General features: G+C 36.7%; 1 protein-coding gene across 1 annotated transcript in view; it reads right to left on the bottom strand.

Moving 5' to 3' along the window:
• The window catches only part of atp10a (ATPase phospholipid transporting 10A), a 69698-nt gene extending 43562 nt beyond the window's left edge, over positions 1–26136 (bottom strand). The window contains exons 1-3 of the mRNA XM_055213424.2: positions 25434–26136; positions 7799–8003; positions 6834–6919 (exon numbers count right to left, since the gene is read on the bottom strand). Coding sequence (XP_055069399.2) covers positions 6834–6919; positions 7799–8003; positions 25434–25861 — 719 coding nt within the window. The 5' untranslated portion in view covers positions 25862–26136. The remainder of the gene's footprint in view (positions 1–6833; positions 6920–7798; positions 8004–25433) is intronic.
• Positions 26137–26627: the final 491 nt, after the last annotated feature.

Raw genomic sequence — 26627 nt, 5'->3', positions numbered from 1 at the left:
ACTGATTCAAATAAATAAGAAATCATTAAATAATTAAGGTTTGCCATTAAATTGTTGGCAAATTCTTACGACTCAGAAATATGCTGTGTTTAGTTGGGCCGGTTGTAGGTTAAGTATTTTTTATTAGGGGTGCACCGAAATTTCGGTCGCCGAAAATTTTGGCCGAAAATGGCATTATCGGTTTCGGGCCGAAATAAAAAAATCCAGCCGAAAATGTCAACCGAAAATGAATGTCAACCGCGCCCCTCCCATATGTGCGCTAGCGCTTGGGTTTCACTCACGGTGATCACTCGTCTCCCTCCCCTTCGTGCTCAAGCAGGTTTCACTCGCGGTCGAGCTGTTTGGACGCGTCTGCAAAGATTAAGCATGTCTTGATGTGTAAACTTTAGAGAGAGTCGCGCTAATGTGTCTCATACTGTAATCCATTAACATACATTTGGCTAATAAAGCAACGAAACACACCATAACGTTTTTATGGGGAGCGACTGTTGCGCTGTTTGGGATTCACTCTCGGTCTCTGTGTGTGCGCGCGTTTAAGTGCCCTCAATAGTGCACATACGAGAGAAACGCGTTTAAAAAAAACAAGCAAACATAAAATCTCTCTGTTATTGATAGGGCACATATAAACAAAATTATCTCCACAGTATTCTTTTTCTAATAAAAACATTTGTTTATGTCTTAAGTGTATGTATAGATTACAGTCTATCTATAAAAAATAATAATATATTTAATTTATTGTGTTATGATTCATTTAATTTGATTTCTGTACCCAATGCTAATTTCAGACCTTATTAATGTACAACTTTGTTCTTTTTTGTAAATGTTTGCAATTTCTTTATTGTTTATTCGATTTTTCCCACCTGCTTTTTGCTGATCCGAAAAATAATCTGATCTGTGCCTCAAAAACTCTAATGTGATCCGAACGGTGAGTTTTTTTATCTGTCACACACCCCTAGTAAAGTTAGTACACAGTGATATCAATAAATGCAATTGTACTAATAATTGGCATAAAAATTTCTTTCGCTGTTTCGGTTTTTCGGCCTTGGTTTCCTTTTTTCGGTTTCGGACAAGAATTTTCATTTCGGTGCATCCCTACTTTTTATGCAGATTGACCCAGGTTCAATTCGCATGTTGAAATGATTATTAATTTTTAATAAATCCATTAAAATTGCAACTCCTGCCAGAAGTTGTATCAACAAAAGTAGGATTTTTAGATTTTTTAACGACTTAATTAACCTTAAAGGAATAATTCACCCAAGAATGAAAATCCTCTCATAATTTATTCACTCTCACATCATCCCAGATGTGAATGCCTGTTAGGAGCACTGCCATATTTAAACTTGCCATACCATATTAATCTGTGTGTGAAATCTGTTTGGATCTTTGCCATGTTGAACCCCATATGAGATAATAACATGACAGGATTTTAATATAAAATAATTTGTTTGTGTTCAGACATACATCTGGGATGACATACATCTGGGTGAGTACAGTATTAGAAAATTTCATATATGACCCCAACCACAAAACCAGTTGTAAGAGTCATGAGATTTAATAAGCTTTCCATTGATGTATGGTTTGTTAGGATAGGACATTATTTGGCTGAGGTACAACTATTTGAAAATCTGGAATCTGAGAGCTGTTTATACCTGGTATTAAGATGCGTTTTCGTCGATCGGATCACAAGTGGACAAGAGAGACACATTCACGTTTACACCAGGTCTTTTAATCCATCTCTTTTGTCAACTTTCGCCTACTTTTGTGTCGTTTATCTGAGAATGAACAGAGGAACTCGCCCACAGACATCATTTAAACACGAGCGGGAGAAATGACATGTTTGAAAATGTACTACTGCTTGTAGTAAACATGCTGCACAGAGTTTTGCACATGTATATGTAAGAGCTTTCTCTGATATTTCAGAGTAAATAATAAAATAAGCTTGCGCAACTTTCACTCTCTCCCAAAATGATACAAACGAAAGATGCGGAAAGCAGCCACTTCAGTTTTATCAATGAAAGCCTATAGATTGCGCTGAATACCGTGGGTTTGCGCTAAAAGTCCTGTCCAATTGAAATACATTGTGTTCAGTACATTTACAGTCTTTTGTGGCTGTTCTAACACATTTGACCACAACATCTACTAAAGCAATCTGGTCGAATGCGTTTTCAACTACCTGTAAATGTGGTTGAAAGTGGACAAATCAGACATGGGGACTTGTGACTTGGACTCGAGGCGACTTGAGTCGCTATTTTTGTGACTTGACAAAAAATAAAATATTTGAGACTTGACTCAGACTTGGAAGTTAAAGACTCGGGACTTGACTTGAGACACGATGACTTGAATGACTTGAGTGTTAATCACATAATGTTTTCAGTTTGAATATAAAATATATAAATTACTTTAAAAAAATAAAGTTGACCCAGCTGGAGCACAGGCTGAGAATGGCGTTGTCATGACTGAATCACAACACTATCATCAGTCATGCCCTCTCATACCTTACGCACAGATCAGATATCAACATGTCAGCCGGAGGGGTACTGAGGGTCATCGCTTTCGGCTTCACCAAGATGGCAAAAGACGAACAGTGCGTTGCAAGACATGCAACATTAAAATCACAGCCAGCCAGACGACAACCTCCAATTTCGTCCGTCATTTGAAGAGCCATTCTGCCCAGTAATTGCTTGTCAATTTGTTAATACCTGGTAAGTTGGTAGTTGGTTAATGTAATAATAGCTAAAGTAGCCATCAACCCTCATCATACCGTGTTAGGGACAAATGTGGGCAAAATAATTTTGATTTATTTTTTTTAAATACTTCCCTTGATCTGAGCGGTACGAGACTTGGCTACTTTTTCTAGGCAGGTGTTCAGAGAGGAGTCTGTTGGATGTTAAGCTGTTATTTGTTTTATGGAGTCAATGTTGAAAATTTCAAACACGGTTGGCAGAAGTGAAAAATAAATAATTTATGAAGTTACAATTTTGTTTGATTCCATGATGTATTTTATTGAACATGAGTATTTACTGCAAATCCAAATTATTGTAATTTACTGATAGTTACTTACTGTATATCTTGTCTTTTTACTTTATTAAGATCAGATTCTGCAGGTAAAATTACAATAATAAAGTGACTTGACTTGACCTACTACAGGAATTGACTTGACATAGCCTGTGACTTGACTTGACCAAGAAAAAAAATACTTCGGACTTACTTGAGACTAGGGATGCACCGAATCCAGATTTTTTAGGTTCGGCCGAATCCCGAATCCACCGTTTAAGATTCGGCCGAATCCGAAACCGAATACCGAATCCTACTCGCATCCTTATTCCAACACAGTAAAACACATTAATGAAGTAAAAACGTCCACAGCAGTGTATTTTTCATTTTATTTAATTTTAACTGTACATTATGCCAGGATGACAAGTTGGAAAAACTATTTTGACAATTACCATAAGCCTATGCATAATGAAAGCGATGCGTTGCGACACGCTCGTTTTTCCAATAAGCAAGCAGCTCCGCGCTGAAAACTATATTTAACTTTGAGTGAGAAGCTCCGCTCGTCAATGTCAGTCTTCACACGGCCGTCCAATTACAGTGGAGGAGGGGCGGGACATTACCACAGCAACCAACCGGCTCACAGCTGAAGCATCACAGTCAGCTACCAAGCGCTCGGCTGAAAAACAGCTGGCATTTGGGGTCCTGAAGGCGTTTTCAGCGGTGTTTAAAAGTTTTGGTGTGTCCAGCTGACCGAAAGAAAAAGGTCATCTCCACGTCAGCACCCGATGTGTGTAATCAACGGCTGCATGACGTCGACCAGCGTAGCGCAAGCCTAGGGTTCGGTTCGGTGGAAAAAAAATCTAGGATTCGGCCGAACCCGAACCCCGCCAAAAAGCCCAGTATTCGGCCGAATCCGAAACCGAATCCTGGATTCGGTGCATCCCTACTTGAGACTTGAAGGTTCAGACTTGAGACTTGCACATGTGTGACTTGGTCCCATCTCTGGGACAAATAAAGTCCTTAGCGGTAGGAAATTTACAAAATATCTTAAAACTTTACATAATATCCTAATAATTTCTGGCATAAAAGAAAAAAGATAAGTAAAGAATAATTTACAACGGGCCGTTGAATTATATATTAAAAAAAACACACCCGAGGTGGTCGTGCCTCAGGTGTGCATTATTTTTCAATAATTTAACAGCCCGGGGTCAATTATTCCACTTATACTACCGTTAACACACCTCAAGCCATTGATCACATGATATATTTAAAGGGATTTGTCAGGTTTTTTTTCTTCACTTAAATCTAGTGATGCACCGATGTATCGGCCACCGATATTTATCGGCCGATTTTTGATGAATTTAAAACCATCGGCATATCGGCAATAGCACGAGAAAGGCCGATACCGATTGTTTATTAATTAACTGCATAAAGAAATCCATTATATGTAAAAAATGAGTTAATGTTGTTAATAAAATAAATGCTGAATAGCAAAAACCACCTTTGAAGGTTGTCATGCTGTCTTATTATATTTGTTTTGTGTGCCTCTCTTATTATGTTGGTCAGTTGAATGTTAATTAGATCCAATCCATGTTCAGTAAAAATAATTTGATGCAGAAATAAACTAGCTAATAGACCAACTGTATAGTATTGTATACAAGTGTTTAATATCGGTATCGGCATGGGTATCGGCCAGAAGTTGTCTATTTAAATCGGAATCGGTATCGGCCCAAAAAAATCCTATCGGTGCATCCCTACTTAAATCGCTATTGTGAGTAGGACTACTTCTTCCGTGTCTCATCCAACGGCTCTTTTGCTTGTTCCAAAACATCATGTTAAAGCTGCCAATGGAGGCTTGATAACATTCTAATTCTGTTATTAATAAAGTTATTAGAAAGAGCGCGAGAGCGACAGAGACACAGAGAGGGCGAGCGAGTGAGAGATGGCAAGGGAAAGAGAGAGAGAGATTGTGTGAACGAGGCTACCTCTGCTCTGTGCATTTCAAACCAGCACTGTTATTGCCTCGGAAAATCATCTGTCATGTTGTTTTGTTAGTCGGTTATTCCAGTTAACTACGTTCGCCGTGCGTTTCCCAGAAAATAATTGCACACCCTTAGAAGGTTCATCAGCCAATCAGATTCAAGCATTCAACAGACCCGTAGTATAATAAAAGATAATTTTGACCCATACAAGGTGTAGCTGTTGCTACAAATATACCCATGCTACTTAAGATCCTTTTTTATTTAAACAAAGATGAACTCTACATTTCTATAACAGGGTCACTTCATTAGATTCAAATACGATTCAAATACGGAGTAATGTGCCATGGTGTCAATTATGAAGTAAGGTTTAACTCTGAGCCACTGCAAAAGACAATACCTTCATAATAACAGCAAGATTAGTCTCTTTAATAGGCCTACACTACACACAGTTACCAGCACACAAAATCCTTGCAGCACACCAGGAGCATCTGTTCTCTATCACCCAGGAAATAAATGTCATAATTATTCTGGTTCATGTCAGCTGACTCGCTGGCCCTACTGTCAATACCATGTGGTTTTCATCCAAACACAGGAGATCTACTTCTAACCTACACAGACGTGACTGAGACAAAGTTTGGATTTGACTACTGTGCGCGAGTTGAAGACATTAGCATTTTTGGCAGACTTACAGTGCGTGCAGGCTGTACATTTTATCAGTGCATACATTCACTAGGAATCAAAGCAATGACCACTTTTGCGAAAGAGCCATAATTTACCAGTTGACAAAAATATGCTCAAAAATACAACATTATGTATGCTAAAGAGTATTTGACCTGCATGCTTTAGACATTTCATTCACACTTTGAATGTCTTCAAATCAGATAAACAATTATATTCAAAATGCGAAATACAAAAAAAAAATCAGGCACAAAGTGTGGGTTATCAACAGGGTCAACCCAATCCAGTTAATCCCTGATGGCAGATGTTGTAACTTCAGATAGCTGTAGAAGCTGTAGCTGTTCGGAGTCATTTAAATGTGTCTGTATCTTAAAATCAAATGCCTTTTTTGCAGACACAACATAAATCACAAATTGCATTATTTTTATGTCTTTTTGCGTCATGGTAATCATTAAGATTCACTGAAGATGTTTTGATTCATAGTTTGTGGTTTCTAGTATCATGTTACATGGCCCTTGTGATACGACTGTACTACAGAATAGCAAACCAAAATGCTGCATATACTCTGCTCTAGTCACTGCCTATAACACAAACCTGAAATTTTTCATTATCAACTAGAATGATGGTTGTTTGATGAAAAAAATTGACATATCACAAAGATCCCTATGTTTGACATAAGCCAAAGCACTGCAACTGCACTAGAAATAATAATCACTTCTTGAAAAAACTGACATATGAAAAATAAAGATTAAACCTGTATAGCTCTCTATTCACTATTATTACCATCATTAAAAAGCCAAATCAGTATGCATTATGATGCAACATTCAGTAATTCGTCCTAGCTCACATTAGTTAACTTAAACTTCATTCTCTCAGCTCTTAGGCCCCAAAAAATACCTGTAAAATTGGCAGACAAGCTTCTGTGTGAATGCAAACATGTCCCATAAATGTTTTGGAAGGTTGCATGTCAATCAATCTCCCAGCGAAGGGCTTTAACTCTCTTCAAATTTAACTAGCAAAATGCAATTATATTAAACATTATTTGAAAATTCTAACTTGACAATCCTTGATTAAAATTGTGAACAGACACTGAGACTTTAAAATAATATTATATATTAAAAAAAAATTGCAGGTAAATGTAAAAAAGTCCAATAATATGTATTACTGCATTGAACTTACATGTATCCTCGAAATCGGTTGAGGTCATTGTTGGGCTTCTCACACTCAATAATGCTGTTGTATTTTAAGGGGTCAAACTCACAGTCCTGCAACAGAAAATATTTTGCCATCTGTGTTAAATGATTAATGAATAGTTCACGAAAAAATCCAAATCCTACATGTCTAAAATGTCATTCTTCTAAAGCTCTTTTATGGTTTTTCATATTTTATAGCTTGATAGCCATTGGTCACAATTCCCTTTCCTTGTACAAAAAAAGCAGTGTGCACAGTCAGAAAAAGGTACAAAGTAGTCACTAGGATGGTAATTTTTTAAAAAGGTCCTGATATGTACCGTTAAGGTACAGATAGGTACCTTTGAGTACTAATATGCATCAATTAAGGTACAAAAGTGTACTGTATTTTTGAAGGGGCACTGCCCCAGCAAAAGCTTTTGTAAGTTAGTCATCAGAAAACATTTTGGCAGATTACTCCTTGTGTGTTTTATGAAAAAATGAAAATTCTGTCATTTTCTCATCCTCATGTTGTTTTAAACCTGTATAAATTTATTTTTTTAAAGAACACAAAAGACGACACCATATTGTAACCATTGACTTCCATAGTAGGAAAAACAAATACAATGGCATTCAATTCAAATTTCTTCTTTTGTGTTCATCAGAGTTAAGAAATTCATACAGGTTTAGAATCACATGAGAATTTTCACTTTTGGGGAACTATCCCTTTAAATTCAGTTTGTTGTCAAATACAAGCAGCACAGAGTGAGCTTAACCAAGGGAAATGAATATTTGACTTTGTTGTACCGGTGTGAAATGACTTCTCTCATTGGGCAAACGCAGACCAGCTGAATACACACTTGTGAAAAGCAACACCATCACATTAATCTTACTTGATGCCGGAATGTTTCTTTTTGGTTCTTTACCCAACTTACGGGTTTTCACAGAAAATACTCTTTAGTACTGCGGACTTACCAGGTCGATGAAACTGCGCACCACCTGCCTCTGTTTTAGGTTGGTCTCTCCGTCCAGTGTGGCTGTCTCAATGTGACACAGGCGGTCCGGGTCACTGGAGCTGAGCAGCAAAACGTCGGCGGGCAGAATTTCATTGCAGCGCAGACGGATGAAGTCTCCGACCCGAATCTCCTTCCAGTATTTCTCCACATAGCCTTTCTCAATCCTACAGAGGGTACAAGATAATACAGTAACCATACAAATAATTATATTATATTTAAGCATAAAACGTCTGGGGTGGGCTGCAACTCCGAAGGCTGCATTGTAAAAGGCCATCCGAATTTTAAGATTGCTTAAAATGTGACCTCAAAATGCATCCTTCTTTCTCCAAGCTGCGAAGGATAGAACGAATGGATCTTTCATGGCAGGCTATCCCAAGATTCATTGCGCACTGACTATGTAACGAATGGATATTTTAAAATAAACATTTAAATAAAAGTGTGTATTTAAGAAAAAAAGTTGCTTGTCGCTGTTTAAGTATTATAAATTATGTTTTTTAGGGCTGTAACGATATATCGTGTGTCCCATTAAAAAGACCTGTCTAAAACTAAATCTGCATTCTGTGTTTCATGCGCAGCATGTGCGTGTACTATGACGTTTTGGTCAGTAAGAAGTCCGTTATTAATCTAAAATCATTATGAGTCTGAGTCGTTTATAACGTGCATTTAAAAAGCTCGTTAAACAAAATCATTCAAAATATTCTTTATTATCATGAGAATCCCTGAAACAATCTGAAGAATGGCGATATACACATTCCTGTAGAAATTTCCTGGAATAGGGTTCGTAATGCTACTTCTTCTGTTGCACAATTGGAGTTTCTGGACGAGGGCGCCCCCTGGCTTTTGGATGTGGGGGCATTTCACCGCAATTCATTCAAATTCATTAATTGAGGAAACATGCATTTGCACGATAAATCGTTACAGCCCTAATGTTTTGTATTGATATTATTCTGTGTATGTCATGTATATTTCTATGGTTGATTAATTTGATTTACTGTTGGTTAGTTTAATCTACCCAAGCTTGTCATATTTTCTAAAATAAAATTAATATTTTTCTGGTTCCAAGTCAGATATGTATCCACTGTGTCCTGCTGACAGGTGCAAGTGGGCGCGTACAGCAGGTGACGCAAATGTGAATCCTCCGAAGGCTATCACAGGCTACATTTCAGTTCTCTTCATAGACTTCGGAGGCTGCGACTAGGGATGGGTATTGTTTGGGTTTTTTTCGATACCGGTGCCAAATCGATACTTTTAAAACGGTTCCGTGCCTAAACGGTGCCTAAAGCGATACTTTGAAAAAAGAGTCACAAAAAGATGGTAGATGAAAGTACAGCATAAAACACAATGAAAGTTCTTATCTGTTTGTCATAATTGTTTATTAATGATTTGCCTAAAGCACCATCATCTTTTAAGACCTGCATTCTTGATTTCTTCTTTATAAGATTTTTGATTTGTGAATTAAATAAAATCTCAACACTCCACTTTGAGCTCAGAAAAATTTTCTATGATTGGTTGTTAATAATCTGTTCAATGATTGGTTAAAGCCTACGCGGCTGCCGCTCACAAAAAGATAAAGGGCGAGTTCTAATCGAAAGTGATCCTCCCTATTGTCCATTGTCTGCTACTGTATGTATTAACTGTTTACTCCTAACTGTTATTGTGAAACGTCCTTGAGCTATGGAAAGGCGCTATATAAATTAAACTTATTATTATTATTATTATTATTCCCTTCGAAGATCAGATCTCTTGAACTCTAGAGAAAGTTGCGCAATTGTGTCTCATAGTGTGGCTAATTAAACACACTTGGCAAATAAAGCAATAAAATATAGCGTCTTTTTCTTTTTATTTGGATCGACTGTTCATGTGACATCCTCTTCGTGAAGTGCCTTGGCGCAAAACGGCATTTGGCATTCACCCCAAATATTTTTTCGGCTTGTGAAACCATTCACGTTTTGACGCTTTCTGCTTGTCTCCGATGAACTTGACACCCGTGACTGCCGCGGTCCATCTCAGGACGATATCAGCCGAAGTACTAATACAAACATTAGTGAGGTAATGCGTTTTAGCAAATTCTCTGAAGAAATGTTACCATATTAGCAAAATAAGCTGCCGTCAGATCAATTGCGGCATTCACGCGCTCCTCCGAGGATCTCATTTTCCAAATTGTTCTTTTAAGTCAGAATATAAAAATAACCTGGACATAACGTTATGTTCTTACAAAATCTGTTCGATTTGTATTATTAGGGATGTGCAGATGAGGATTTTTTCACATTTTAAACTTATTAAACAGCGCATATTTTAAATGAAAATTTATTTGGCAAAGTTCAAAAGTTGGCTACATTTAATCTTTAACATTAGATTATTTAATATTTCCATTTATTAATAAAATATTTTTTTAAATGTTTGTTCATTATTACTCTTGACGAAAAACTCAACTCCAATAAAATAGTAGCTCCATTTACAAACTTGCTTATATTGCTTGTTTATTAATAAAACTAATTCAACGGATGGTATCTGCGTTAAAACACAAATAAATGTAAGATTTAATTGACATAATTTTTCATTACTACGAATGCTTATTTGTTCATTTTTGTATTAAATCAGAACAACAATAAATTAGTAAAATGACTCGCTTATACAAAACATTTAACAAAAACGAATAGACGGAAAACATTTTACCCGCCCTATAACATAAATAAATCTAAAGATCCTTAGATTTTTCAAAAACACATGATTGGTTTACATTTTTTTTATCAATATAAAACTACAATAATGTAAAATATGAACAAACTCACCTAAGTTAAGCGAAGAAATCAAACTTGAATCCTATGTATTATCAAAGCTTTCCGACTTTCACATTCACGTGAATTTTGTAAGTGAGGAAATTATTTACACCATATGAGTGCAATATAATTTAACTAGCGATTGTGCTGTGCTTGTGTGATTATGCTTTTTGCGCTACAGAGAGCAAAATACTTCAGTCAACTGTTCATGCATTAAAGAGGCACCGAAATGAGGCACCGAAATCTGTGTTCTGATTCGGTCCGGTAGGTACCGCCCATATACAGTCTTGTTCAAAATAATAGCAGTACAATGTGACTAACCAGAATAATCAAGGTTTTTAGTATATTTTTTATTGCTACGTGGCAAACAAGTTACCAGTAGGTTCAGTAGATTCTCAGAAAACAAACAAGACCCAGCATTCATGATATGAACGCTCTTAAGGCTGTGCAATTGGGCAATTAGTTGAAAGGGGTGTGTTCAAAAAAATAGCAGTGTCTACCTTTGACTGTACAAACTCAAAACTATTTTGTACAAACATTTTTTTTTCTGGGATTTAGCAATCCTGTGAATCACTAAACTAGGGTTGGGCAATATAAACGATATGCAATATAAACGATACAAAATTGGCATACGATAGAGATTTTAAATCTATCGCACTATCGCGATAATGCGTGTTGATGACGCAATCTACCCGTGAACTTTAGACCCACGTGCTGCAGCCGAATAAACATGGATGAAAGCGTCAGCGAAACAGAAGAGCTTGTGAAAAAGACTGATGCAACATCTATTATTTGGATTTAAGCCATCCAACAAGCAGCAGGAAAATATACTCTGTAGAGCAAGGGGTGTCCAATACAGCAATGCTGGTAGATCGCACATAAGTTAACTGCTGCTCCACGCGCGAAATTGGCATTATGGTCTAACTTGTGAAACATGCAGTATATATATGCAGTATAGTCCTCACAAGCACTTAAAGTGTTTAGTGTTATAAAAATAATTAACTGTGTTTTTTAGCAGATAGATCTTGTCGGCTTTATCATTTTAAAAGTAGATCACCACACAAAAAAGTCTGGACACCCCTGTTGTAGAGTGTGTCGGGCAAAAGTCCCAACTAAGAGAGGTAACAAGATTAATCTGGCCATAACGGTTTACTTTTACTTACTTTTTAGCAGTTTGGCTTTTCTAAGGGTCTATATAACCTGTTCTGAAATGAGTCTATTAAAATCATTATATCGCAATACATATCGCTATCGCAAGAGTCTGCAATGTATAACGCAATATGGATTTTAGGCCATATCGCCCATCCCTACACTAAACTAATATTTAGTTGTATGACCACAGTTTTTTAAAACTGCTTGACATCTGTGTGGCATGGAGTCAACCAACTTGTGGCACCTCTCAGCTGTTATTCCACTCCATGATTCTTTAACAACATTCCACAATTCATTCACATTTCTTGGTTTTGCTTCAGAAACAGCATTTTTGACATCACCCCACAAGTTCTCAATTGGATTAAGGTCTGGAGATTGGGCTGGCCACTCCATAACATTAATTTTGTTGGTTTGGAACCAAGAATTTGCCCGTTTACTAGTGTGTTTTGGGTCATTGTCTTGTTGAAACAATCATTTCAAGGGCATGTCCTCTTCAGCCATAGGGAAACATGACCTCTTCAAGTATTTTAACATATGCAAACTGATCCATGATCCCTGGTATGCGATAAATAGGCCCAACACCATAGTAGGAGAAACATGCCCATATCATGATGCTTGCACCTCCATGCTTCACTGTCTTCACTGTGTGCTGTGGCTTGAATTCAGAGTTTGGGGGTCGTCTCACAAACTGCCTGTGGCCCTTGGACCCAAAAAGAACAATTTTACTCTCATCAGTCCACAAAATGTTCCTCCATTTCTCTTTAGGCCAGTTGATATGTGTTCTTTGGCAAATTGTAACCTCTTCTGCACATGCCTTTTTTTTAACAGAGGGACTTTGCGGGGGATTCTTGAAAATAGATTAGCTTCACACAGACGTCTTCTAACTGTCACAGTACTTACAGGTAACTCCAGACTGTCTTTGATCATCCTGAAGGTGATCATTGGCTGAGCCTTTGCCATTCTGGTTATTCTTCTATCCATTTTGATGGTTGTCTTCTGTTTTCTTCCACGTCTCTCTGGTTTTGCTCTCCATTTTAAGGCATTGGAGATCATTTTAGCTGAACAGCCTATCATTTTTTGCACCTCTTTATAGGTTTTCCCCTCTCCAATCAACTTTTTAATCAAAGTACGCTGTTCTTCTGAACAATGTCTTGAACGACCCATTTTCCTCAGCTTTCAAATGCATGTTCAACAAGTGTTGGCTTCATCCTTAAATAGGGGCCACCTGATTCACACCTGTTTCTTTACAAAATTGATGACCTCAGTGATTGAATGCCACACTGCTATTTTTTTGAACAAACCCCTTTCAACTAATTCAACTAATTGCCCAATTGCACAGCCTTAAGAGCGTGCATATCATGAATGCTGGGTCTCATTTGTTTTCTGAGAATCTACTGAACCTACTGGTAACTTGTTTGCCACGTAGCAATAAAAAATATACTAAAAACCTTGATTATTCTGGTTAGTCACATTGTACTGCTATTATTTTGAACAAGACTGTAGGTTCCGGTGCCATAATTGCACCGCCTTTTCGGTACCCAACCCTAGCTGTGACTTTCAAAGACCAAGTGCTCTGCTTCTGAGCTTGCGAGGTCGCAGCCTTTGAATTAGGAAACAGCTAAAGATGTCGCATTGACTGCTTTGGCCCATGCAATATATCAATGCAGGAAAGACTGCCATAGAAACACATAGGCCACAGGTGGATAAGCAAGCTGTCATTTATCTAGACGAAAATCATTTCTTTTTTTTCTCAATGGCTTTATTAGAGTACAAAATATTCTGTTTTAGGATCTCGACGGTTAGAATTATTGTCAAAGAATTGCGAATACTCCAGCTCATAAAACACTGATGTTGCGTTTTTCTTGGTTAATCATTTTGGAGACATACCTAATGTGATGATATCCACAAATTCTGCCTGTTATTTGTGAAAAGCTGCTATTGAGATAATGGCACAGGAGCAAAACAGACAAAGACGTTAGTACAAACAATAATTTAAAACTTGTAAACAATGCAAGTCATCCTCAATTAAAATCTCTTGCTACTAAAAATAACTAAAACACCTGAAAATGTGCAGAGTTTGATTTTAACAAGTTGCTTTATACACCACAAAACTAAAACAACTTCTGTTGGTCTTTTTACCATATTCATATGTGAACGCATATGCACAAAAACAACCAACCAAAAAAAACATCAACAATAAAAAAACCCACACATGTGGTTTATGTGTTCACAACTACTAGGAGGCTCATAGAGTTGGTTTAACATGGCGCCTACTTTAGGAGGACAAAAAATAATCTTACAGGGTTTCAGCAAACATGGCTGCAGGGAATCTGGGACTCTCAAGGTGCATGGAAAACAAACCTTATTTCTGTTTCGTTTCCCGCCCTTCCACAAGGAGCTTATTTACTGTCGCATGGGAAAGTAGAGCAAACTCTTAAAGAGGTGAGGACAGACTAGAGGAAGAACAAATTCTCTATGGTTTAAAGGGGGTGGAGAGTGTGGTGGTTTACCACAAGCTTGAAAAAGTCGCATGAGTCACCTGTTGGCAGTCTGAGAAGAGTTAACAGAAAGAGAATAAAACCAAAATCAAGCCTTTGCACTTTTTTACATGTATCCATTTTGCATACGCTATTATGCACATGTACAGTATATTTTTATCAGTATGTGTGATCCCTGGTAATCGAACTCACAACCTTTGCACTGCTAATGCAATGCCCTACCAATTGAGCTACAAAATGCCCACTTTTGCAAAATGCACAAAAACATTCCAGATGGTACATGCTGTCATTCCTGTGACAATATGTTGTTTTGTTTTAAGTTTTATGTTTTTGTTTTAAAATGTTGTTCACTTTTAGCATAGCTTAGCATAATCCATTGAATCTGACCATTAGCATCACGCTAAAAAATAACCAAAGAGTTTCGATATTTCCCTATTTAAATAATTATCCGACACTTCTGTAGTTACATCGTGTACTAAGACCGACAGAAAATTAAAAGCGATTTTCTAGGCAGATATGGCTAGGAACTATACTCTCATTCTGGCGTAATAATCAAGGACTTTGCTAATGGTACGTAGCACCCGAAAATAGTCCCTTTGTCAATTTTCAATAGCAGGGGACTTTTTTCAGGAACTGTGGTGCAATAATATTACGCAATGTAACTACAGAAGAGTCAAGTTTTAAATAGAAAAAATATTTGGTAATTTTGAGTGCAATGCTAATGGTCTAATCAGATTCTAAGATATGCTAAAAGTGGTACCACCAGAGCCGGAGATCAGCTGAATGGATTCCAAAACGGTAAAAATCTATTGTTTAACTCTAGAGGAGCCGGTAAAAAGCCTATTTTCAAAAAAAGTGGAGTCTCCCTTTAAGGAACATATCCGGCACATGTTTAACTTTACTGCTTAATACAGAAACATAATGATGAAGGCCAATAGTGTCAGCCCAGCATTCAGCTAAATTTATGTAAACATGAGAAGAAACAGATACAGACAGGGTGGTCGTAAGGAAGTTACGGTGATACTGCGATAGCACCTCCTAATTCACAATCTAGCTCATTTATAAACAATTCTGGTCATTGTAAAAACTTCAGAAGCTACAGAAGAATTTTGGGGGAGGCTTGTAACCATAGCTCATCCATAGCTTCAAGTTGTTGAATTCTGCTTTAGACTACTAGATCTTGGTGTAATGAGTGATCTCACATTTTCGCATTGAAATATAGGCTACATTATTAAATTCCATAATTTCAGCCTAATGTTGCATTAGAATTTTGTAGCTTAAGTTGAATGTTATGGATCACTCTTGATAATAAAGAGCATCTAAAGAACCTTTATGCTTCGAAAAAGGTCATTTGTAGCAAAAAGGGGTTCTTCAGATTACAGAAAGGTATGAAACCTTTGACTAAATGTTTCTTTTAAGGAACCAAAAATGGTTCTTCTATGGCAACACAAGAACCTTTTATGCACCTTTATTTTTAAAAGTGATGACTATAAAAAAAGACTGCATGTAAAAAGGCACAGCCTTCAATAATGCCACTAAATCTGTGAAATGCTGTGATTCATGTTCAGACAGTTACAGCCTGAGGATGAACCATTATGTGTAATTCAAGATTCACAAAAAAAGGCCTGATTAAAGAATGGGCCAGTGCCAAAAATATTAGCCCTTACAGTAAACCCAAAACCAGAAAGTTCACATTATGTAATAATAAGTATTAAAAAAATAGTCGTAAAGAGATACCCCAGCTAAATATCAAAATCACCACATGATCTACCCTCCCTCAAGCAATCCGAGATACATATGAACATGATCTTTCAGACGAGAACATTTGGAGTTATTTTTTTAAATGTCCTTGCTCTTTAAGCTCTATAATAGTATAATGGTAGGGTTCGGGTCTATATTTTAAATGATCAGCCTGGTCGGGTCTTAATCTATTACTTCGGGTCCCGGTTCTGTTTAACATTGTGGGTAATACCAGAGTAGATTGGACTCTGAGAACACACTCTTACATTTAAATAAAATATTTCAAAAACAAAATCAACAAAATCTTAGATGAACTGTCGCATACATTTTTTCTATAACGCTCAAATTGCATTAAAAAGTTTAACGCGCATGTGCTCTTGTAATGTTTCTATGTCTACCTTTCAGGGGCTTCTGCAGTGAGACACAATAATGACTTTACCTTTGACAATTGGCTCTTTTATTTAGAAGGCGGGATAAACACGCCATACCGCACGTTTTGCACTGTAGGCTACTTTGCACCTTCTCCAATTCTTATAATAATATTATAAATTGACCGTCTTGCTGTTATATCTAAAGTTTTTGCGCAGACTCTGCTCAAAGAGCCCAAAGATGATAGCAAAGAAGTAAAGCTTACGTCAGCAGCCATGGCACTGAACGAGCAATCGTTATTATAATACAAACATTTGAGTTTATATTCTTGGTGTCTTAAAATAGCAGAGATAAGTACACATAGTTATTTTTAAAAAGAACCAAATCCAGTTCACACAGTGAACCAGTTAAGAAACTAGCCGAATGTGACCTCAGTCCTTTTGGTGTTCACGATATCATGGAATCAAAAGAGTACCCAGATGTTTTTGTTCCTCTTCAGAAAGGAAGTGATCTCAGACCCTTTCTTGTGCACATCACAACTTCTTAAGAACACAGACCCCAGCTTTCTGTGCAGCAGTACATTTTGATACATGTCAAAACCACATGCTAAGGGCACCATGACCTCATTGCTTTTACATGTCAAAAAGAGGCTGTTTACACTTGGCATTAACATGTGTTTTCGTCGATCGGCTCACAAGTGGATGACGTTAATGCCAGGTGTAAACGGTGTTCAAAACGTTTTGAGCTCGTCCACTTTCGACCACTTTCAACCACATCCAGAGGTGGTCGAAACCACTTTAGATCGGATCGCTTTGGAGTTGCAGAACGCACATGTGGTTGAATGCGTTCGAACAGCCACACGCGACCGCCTTCTCTCCGCCCATTTATCTGATCTGAGGTATTAAACACAAGTTTTACATCTTTTTTTACTTCTGGCGTGAACGGTGAACAGCGCTATTTTTAGCCTTTCATTGATAAAACTAAGCTAGTTTCGTTTTGAAAGCGTGTGAAAGTTCCTATCCTATTTCATCAATTGCGCTGAAAATTCAAAGAAAGCTCTTAAATACTCATGTACAAAACACTGTGCAGCATGTTTACTTGCTAAACAAGCAGTGCACTCCGACATAATATTAGTTTGCGTCCATATAAACTCATAATTACGCCTGCTCGGGTTTGAATGACAGCAGAGAGACTCGCCCACCGTCTCAAAGACCACCCCCTCATAGTATTCAGCACAGAAGCGGTCGAAAGTGGACATAAGAGACGGATTTAAATACCAGGTGTAAACGTAATGTGTCTCTCTCGTCCACTTGTGATCCGATCGATGAAAACACATCTTAATACCAAGTGTAAACAGCCCCAAAGAAGTCAACCCACAAAAAATGTGGTCTGAGTACAGTTCGCTTTTGGGTCCTTTTTTGGAGGGCTCAATCGAACTAGGTGTGAAAACACCCCTAGACATTCTTAAGATTATCTTAACAAGTACTAAAGAAGAATTTTAAGTATATAGCCATAGTCCTTCATTGCGCTGATAAAAAAAAGAGATGTGATCACGAGTGGTGTCCACCTGAGTTGACGTCATTTGCTAAAGTCGGTTTCTGAATGACATATGATGTGTTTTGACGGAAATATCTGATCTGTCCGCTTACGTTTGTGGGTCATATCCACTTTGTGCCACATGACAGAAAAAAAATCAGAATTGAGTCACCTGAAACATCCAATGTAAATGCAGCTTTAAAGGTATTGCGGAGGATTTTTTTTTCCGGGTGGATCATCAAGACTATTGGTCCTCCTAGTTGTCATTGTCAATCAGGAGTGTTGCGCAATTACATTTTTTTTTTAAAGTGGAGAAGGCGGTTCTTTTCTAAAATTCGAGAAAATCATCCACTACATCTTTAATAATTACGGAACAGACCACCCAAAGCAGGTTCTCAAAGTCATTGTACATGAAATTTGGGACATAAAGCTCATGGAAGCAGGTGAAAATGTGGTGGGGGAAAAATCGGGATTTGCCAAAATGTTCCTTCAATGAACACAATGAGTACTAAGTAAAACGAAACTGTGGTTGTATCATAAACGCTTGTTTCTTTAAACAATTATCTTGCCTGATAATTAAAAATCAAAAGCAAACTTAGACAATACCCAAGGCCTCTGTTGATGTCTAACTGTCATAAAAATGCTGCTCAGAACCATCTCAGAGATTTACAAGCTTGCATCCCAGGTGAACCTGAGCTTTCTGAGGGAGCGTGAACCATCTCACCCTATAAAAGCTCAAAATTCCTAAAATTCCTGCTGTGCGTCTCTTTGAAATGTTTGTGTTGATATTAAAACCCCTACGGAAACATATCACATTGTACACGGATTTTCATAAAATGCTGTGATAGTTTTGTCGCATGGGCTTATGTTTCACACTGCGCTTTTTAAGAGTAACACACAATAGAAGGACTTTTGATCCAGCTGCTAACCCATCGAACACAGGAAAGGAGGGGACATGAACTCTTTTTAGACATTTCTATTGTTTTCCTGATCCCACTGTCTGTTTTGAACAATTACCTGCATTATTTTCAAAGATACATTTGATACTTCTCCCAAGCTCAGAATCAAACGGCCAAGAGGTGACAAGGTGAACAAGATTTAAGGCTTTTTAAAAAAAAAATGTAGAATAAAAACAAACAAAACTACACTGACTTTTTGTTCCCAACACAATGCTCACAAACTTTGCTACATTGTAAAAAAATGAATATCACATAAGGTAAAACAACTTGTTTTCAAGTTATGTCAACTAGTCAAAAACTTAAAATAGTAGGTTCAATATGATTAAACTTGCAAGTAGCACTAAAGCATTTCTTTTTACAGCGTACCTGATAAAAACTAGGAGCATATGAAATTTTCAGGCGTTTTATATAACTTAAGTGTGTATACTGATCTTAAGCATCTGCCTTGAGCGTTGATGCCTCATAGACCCACGATATTAACAAATCAGTGATGGGCCTCCAAGTTGTGTTTACCCTGAAGTTAAACAGGAACTCAACGTGTAGGTGTCCCTCAAAATAGCCTAATCTATTTATGACCCTCGGACTGTCCGCATCCACTTTCACAGCCAATCAGAAATCAAGAAAGTGTTATGGCTCGACAGACAAACATCTTTTATTCAAAGTGACTAAATAATATACACACATATATTCTCAGCTGTTTTGAAATATTTAGGCTATGTGGGTGAGACAAGATGCCTGATACTGTATGTTAAAAACCAGAAAAAAGGCAATATCCAGATTCCTTTCATTTTACCTTATTGTACAATAACATACAAAAACGACTCAAATTGACAATGACGTGACGTTAATTATTGTGTGTCCATATGGTTCAATTAAATGTAAAAGGGTAAAAATTTTAAAATAAATTAGCAGATTACTTGCATGCATTCTCTTTTTTGAGAACCAAGTCTTGAATTTCTGGTTTTATTTCATTTTGAAAGAATCTTTGGAGGATAATTGCAAAAATGTCAATTGGTGTAACTTTTTTTTAAATATAATCATCTAGTTTAGTGTAATATGGTTTTTTTACATACATTTTTACATAATTTGTCAAAGATTATTTAGAAAACAGAGCTGTTTTTAGCAAATGTCCGGACAAATATTACAAAAACGCATTCAAATTTACATTTAGAAATAACAAATAAAATTATATTTTCAAATGATTATTTTGTGCCCATATGGTTCAATTAAATGTAAAAGGTTTAAAATTTCAAAATAAATTTGCAGATTACTTGCATAAATTCTCTTTTTTGAGGACCAAGTTTAAAATTTCTGGTTTTATTTCATTTTGAAAAAATATATTTTGGGGATAATTGCAAAAATGTCAATTGATGTAACTGGGTTTTTTTATATAATCATCTAGTTTAGTGTAATATTATTTTTTTACATACATTTTTACATCATTTGTCAAAGATTATTTAGAAAACAGAGCTGTTTTCAGCATATGTCTGGACAAATATTACAAAAACGCATTAAAATTTACATTTAGAAATGACTAATAAAAATATATTTTCAAATGAGATCCACCTTGATGGCATGTAAATATATATAAAAAAATTATATATAAAATATTTAATATTTCTCATTCTTTGGTGCAATTGGCGGTTACACCATTTGACATTTTCCGGTCCATTCAGTCTTAACTTTAAAAAAATGGTGCAAATGTAATTTTTATTGCATAAAATCAAGATAACTAGCACTATTTGCATTGAAATATTCCTGATGAATGCTTTTAAAACAATTTTTTTTTAAGATGTTTGAATTGCTCATCTTGCCAAACCGTTTTTGTCACTGACCCTTAAAATCTCAGTTATTTGTAACTGATGTGTTTAGTTAGAGCAGTGCTTCTCAAATAGTGGGGCGGGACCCCCAGGGGGGACTCGAAGCGACAACAGGGGGGGCGCGTGAGACCCCGGGGAAAACACTTTTTCAGGAAGTGATTTTTTTTTGCACTGTCACTTAAAGATATACAACCCAATCACGCTGATAAGCCCCTTGAGTTTTTATTATTATTTATTGATTATATTTAATTAAATTTTTCAGTATCAAATGGTCAAAAATATTATCCTTTAAATAAGGATTGTTTTTTTTCAGGCAAATTCATGCATTTTAAGTCTTTTTTGTTACAGACTAAAAAACAATGTTAATAAAGTTATTCTTTGTTGTAAGTTGATCGATATTTCTATTTTTGTGTTTTCTTTCATGTTAATTAGGATACAATGTTTTGCAGATGTGTCATTTTATAGACAAATTATACTATTTACAGTCGCGGCGGAGAGTTGGGGGGTGCGAAATGTTTACTTCTTCCTAGGGGGGGCGTGACAGAAAATAATTGAGAAGCACTGAGTTAGAGTACAGTGCCTGGATGCCATGCACACACTTTAAATCATTGTTTAGATATTAAATACATCTTGTCAAACATAGTAAAGATGACGAAGAACTTTATAAAAAGATAAGAGAGGAGTCTGATCCAGTTGTAGAAATACAATTTTTCTAAACACAGCATCCATCATTTGGTAATAATCATTAAAATGCATGCACTATAGATCAGTAATGGACAAACACTTTGCTATATTTTTCTTAGTATAGTTAATCTAAGGTTAAAACTTTGCAAGGTCAAATCAGGTTCTGATGGCATCAAACTCTGACGTCTATCATTGACATTCAGGGTTGCTTTGTTGAACAGTTTTCAAAACTGCCTTTCGCTTAAGAAAATTCAATTAAAACCAACCTTGAGATTGACATTAGCCCAGCAATAGTTTAGAATCAATGTAAAGTCTGAAACACTGTGGCTTTTGACAGAGCTACAATCTTAACATGGCTGACAGAGATGCTTTTCATCAGGAAAAAAACAGCCTTCAGACTCTAGCAAATTCACAAGTGGAAGCTCTCAAAACACATATGAAAGACAGACAGCCCTCCAAACAAGCAACGTGTTTTGATCACCCGTGTCGCTTTTACAGGAGAAGTTCTGACAGTGTCCTTCATTTCTGAACAGAGTGAAATTTCCTGACAAGTTTTATCTGGTAAAGGTCCTGTAGCTCGAGTGGATTGTGATGAATAATTTGTTCCTGCAAGTTCCCGCTGTGAGTACACCGTGTTAACCATCAAGGCTAAAACTAAAGTTAGTAAACAACATGTAAATAGTGGCCAAGTTAATCTGCAATTGAATCTCCACTACAATAACCTCCAGTGTGCAGTTAAACTATTTGACAAGCTTTCCCAACAAAAAGTAATGGCTGAATTTGTCTTTATTACAATAGCTCTCAAAATGTAAAAAAATCAAAAAAATTACACACATTCATCTTAAATTTCTTTAATAAAGTAATTAAACGATGAAAAAATGGTGTCTTATGACAAAATATCATATGACAACTAGTCATGAGACCATTAAGATTCAAGATTGAGAAATTATCAGTATGTCGCCATACTTTAATTTAGGTCTTGAGTGTGCTTGTTTTGGTTTTCTCTTTTGTCATTATTTACTCACTCTCATGTTGTTGTAAACCTGTATGAGTTTCATTATTTTGGTAAACCCAAAAGAAGATATTTTAAGCACAAAGTTGATAGCACCCATTGACTTCCATAGTATTTCTTTAATCCCACAATGAAGTCACTGGGTACCATCTACGGTGTGGTTACCATTATTTGTTAAAATATCTTCTTGTGTGTTACTCACACAGGTTTAGGACAACTTGAGGGTGTGGAATGACAGAATTTTTATTTTGGGTTAACTATGCCTTTAAACATGACTTGCATAAGTTAATTTAATATCTGTAAAAAGTAAAAGTTGGATTAATAATTTAAAAAAAACTTAATTGGTACCTTTAAGTGAAAATTTTAAAGTTAAAAAAGCTTAAAATTTTAGGTGTTACCAATTAAAGGTCATCTATTTCATTGCTGAAAAAACGACGTTATTTTGCATATTTGGTATAATACAATTGGTTTGCTTTGTTTTCCACATCAGGTAAATTTTTTAGCTCCAGCTTTCCCTCTCTTCCTAAACGCACAGATTTTGTACAAAACTCATCGATTGGAAAAGCATTTTGTCCCTGATTGGCCAGCTAATCTGTATGATAAGCTTGAATACCCCTGATTTCAGCCAGAAATGTGACACTCTTTACTAGGGCTGCACGATTAATCGAAACAGAATCACAATCTGGATTCATACATAAATGCGATCTTAATTTTAAATTCACTTGCATATACAGTATTTCCCTGTATTCAGATGCTGCGTTCACGTGTTAAGTTACATTACAATCCAAGATACTACAATATCAGTCAAACTTGCTAACACACACTCAAACAGGGTAAAACCAAACCCTATTCATTCACCAATCAGACCCAATCGTTTCTCTCATCTCATTTGCAGCGTTCCGCTGTCACTCACGTGACGTATAACAAGGCGGCAGACCTTGTTTACTTGGTGGATTTGGAGTGGCAATTTTCACAAAAAAGAGGATAATTGAGCATTATTGTGGAAAATCCTCTTGGCGACGGAGAAAGTGACGATACAACAACATTGGTTTCGAAAGAAAGCAAGGAAATTAGTTACCTCCGTACGTTTCTAAATTGGAAGGCTGCAGCCTCCGGAGGTCGCATCTGCAGGCTGCATACGTCTGGTTCTTTCGAGTTAACGGAGCATTACATTCACAAGTCATAAACAAACTACAACAATAATAGTAGTCAACTTTATAACGTTAATTGTTAATATTATGAAATTATGATGGGCATCTTAGAAATGCGACCTCCAGAGGCTGCAGCCTTCAGATTGAGAAACGGACTCTGTGTCAACACCACAAGTTCCCCATTAGAAAGGGTTTTTAGCATGAGGGGAACATTGTAACATGTCTGCGTTTCTCTCTGATGCCTCAAAATGTTGATTGTTTAATCTTTTAAAGGTTTAGTGTTTTTAAAGTTTTAAGGTTGGCCAGATCGCTAGTACAAAAAGCACAGGTGCTATTTAACAGCTAATATATTTTAAATTACTCTAAATTTTAAGGGGTCTAAAATAAGGAAAAGAGACTTTTAAAAAGAGACGTTATTATAACTGAAAGTCCTATAGCACATTTTTAAGTTAAGTGCATAATAAATGTTTTTTTTTTTAATTTTTTTTTAAGAGAATCGGGTGAGAGAATCAGGATCTCAATTCCCATGGAGAAAATCGTGATTCACATTTTAGCATGAACCGTGCAGCCCTACTCCTTACCATGTTTGAAAGATTGGCTCACAATGCAATGCTAACAGAAGTCAACTCACAGGCTGTGAGTCCGAAGCGGGAAGAATTATGATCTGTCGGTCTTGTCTACATTAACAATCCCAGAAACTGTTGTCTACAATGTGTGTGTTAGTTGTAGTGCAAAAAAAGAGATTTACGCTGGAGACAATAACACTCGTCATAGTTTACTTTGGGATTTGTACCTTTTGGATATCGTTAAAGCGTAACTAAACCCCTGGTCGGAGCCTGACTCCACCCACTGGCAATTTTGAAAAATGCAAGAAAAGTGGGCAGATCCCAACGGAGATACAGGGGACGAACTAAGCTCGTACCAAGCATGTGGTGAGATCGTAACAAGGGCGTGGGGAGCTTGAACCTGCTTACGTCAAGAGTTACTTTTTGGACCCAACATCCAATAGGAAAATTCAACTGCAGTAGCCACCGTTCAACCTGAAGAGGGCAGCACTCAGACGTTTACACCATATATTGTAGTATTGAAACACTTAATATCCAAATGTCAAAAAACTGGCTAAAATCAATCCACAGCACTAATAAAGCATCATTCTTACAGATCATTAACTAAAAAAAGTTGGTTAAGGGTTTAGTTACTCTTTAAAATACTAATACACACACACACCAAAGGAAATGTAAAATCGTGAATCTGACCATAGGTGCCCTTTAATGTTTTTAAGTAGACCCAACTTTCACTTTTTACAGAGATTTACCGAATCCTAATAAGCCTGTTTTGGAGGTAATAATGTACAGTCCTGATTATTTAAAGTAATTAAAACTCAATATTAGCAATGACACTTAGGCCTGGTATGCACATCCACCTCTCACAGCACTCACTTTCCCACAGTGTTTACATAAATCACAGTTGCCTATTCTTCACCCACATCACTACTACAGTGTTTTGGGGAGTCATGTGATGTGTAGCCTTACTAACAACAAAAATTAACCCAAAAAAAAGCACAACACCACTGGCCAGGTACTGAGGCTGTGTCTCAAAATAAGATGCCAACCTGAGGTGCGTTTCCCAAAAGCATCGTTAGCTAACTATAGTCGTAAATTCCATTAAACTCTATTGGTACCGACAGAACTTGCGACTACAGTTACTTTTTATGTGTACAACATTACCTGAGCAACCTTTTTGCGCATGTTTGTAGGCAACTCTACCAAGCAACAGGTAGACAGGCCTAACTTACATGTCTCTATCTTCATGACGGTACAGCAAACTTGTATTCATTGTCAGTTAGGAAAACTATAATACACACATACAGGAAGTTTTCATACACGTGCTTACCTACTGTAAACGAGACAGTCCATGTGATTGATTTCTTTATCTGATCGATGTCGCCTGTAATCCTCCCATAAATCTTTGATAGCGGTAACGGATAATATAAAGACCACGGGGGCGAGAGCCAGTTCTGGTTGAAAAGCATTGACCACCGGCACAAAATTGAGTAAGGCTATGAAAACAAAATACACGTTGGCAAATCGGTGAAACTGCTCGAAGAGATTCTTCGGTAGAAAAGAAAGCAGAGTGTATTTTGTGGTTTTGATCTTATTATCTGCATAGTGTCTGTTGGGGTTGTCCAATCCTTTGGTATGGTCATAAAAAATGTTGGCGTGTACGATCCTTGTTTTGCTCTCCTTTTTGCTTTTCCTTCTTTTGTGCTTTTTGACTTTGGTACTTTTGGCTTCCCCAGACTCTCCAATCTCTCGCGCCATACTTCGCCAAACTTTTGTCTCTTTTCCTTCAAATAAAAGATGGTTTCTATGTAATCATGCTGATCCTCCTTGTTGACGAGGGACTGTATAAAATGCTCTTCACCCAGTTTTGTCTTTTTCAGCCATCGCGTCAATTCTCTCCCTTCCTCTCGTTAACTGGAAAGTTTTAGAGCGGCATCTTTTTTCCCCTCATATGAAGATGCTTTAAGGCTGGGCCATAAGCGCTTACACATTGTAGATATACATCTCATTCGGATAAAACCTACAGGTTCATATTGCAGTTTAAAGTCGATCCTCATGATTACAGCTCCGGTATTTTACTCAGACTGTGTGGACAGAGCTAGCCAATCACAGCGAGGTACTATCTCGACGTCATTTGTGACGTGCTAAAGATCCGCCCGTTTACCAATGAAACCTCTTAACTGGAAGTGCCACGCGTTACCATTGAGAAAAAGTTTGTTTTGTTTGGTTTATGAGGACATATTTGTACTTTAAAAGAATATGTGCAGTTAATTTGTGGCATTTATAGCATCTAGCATTGTTTAAAGACGAACACATTTTTTTAGTCCTCATTGTACACTATAAACAATATGCAAATGTAACATAAATAAAACCGTGGAAATGTAAAATCACAAGTAATTTATGTAGGTAAATAATGTGGGTTATGAGCTGTAACTAAAATGATTATGCAAATTTATCTACAAACTGATGCAAATTATAGCCTACATACAGTATACTTTATTATGGTGTAATGCTTTTCAAACTA

Source organism: Misgurnus anguillicaudatus, chromosome 8 (assembly GCF_027580225.2).
Source record: "Misgurnus anguillicaudatus chromosome 8, ASM2758022v2, whole genome shotgun sequence".
NCBI classification, from domain to species: domain Eukaryota; kingdom Metazoa; phylum Chordata; class Actinopteri; order Cypriniformes; family Cobitidae; genus Misgurnus; species Misgurnus anguillicaudatus.
The sequence above is the reverse complement of the archived record's forward strand: the minus strand, read 5'-3'. Positions and strand labels throughout refer to the sequence as shown.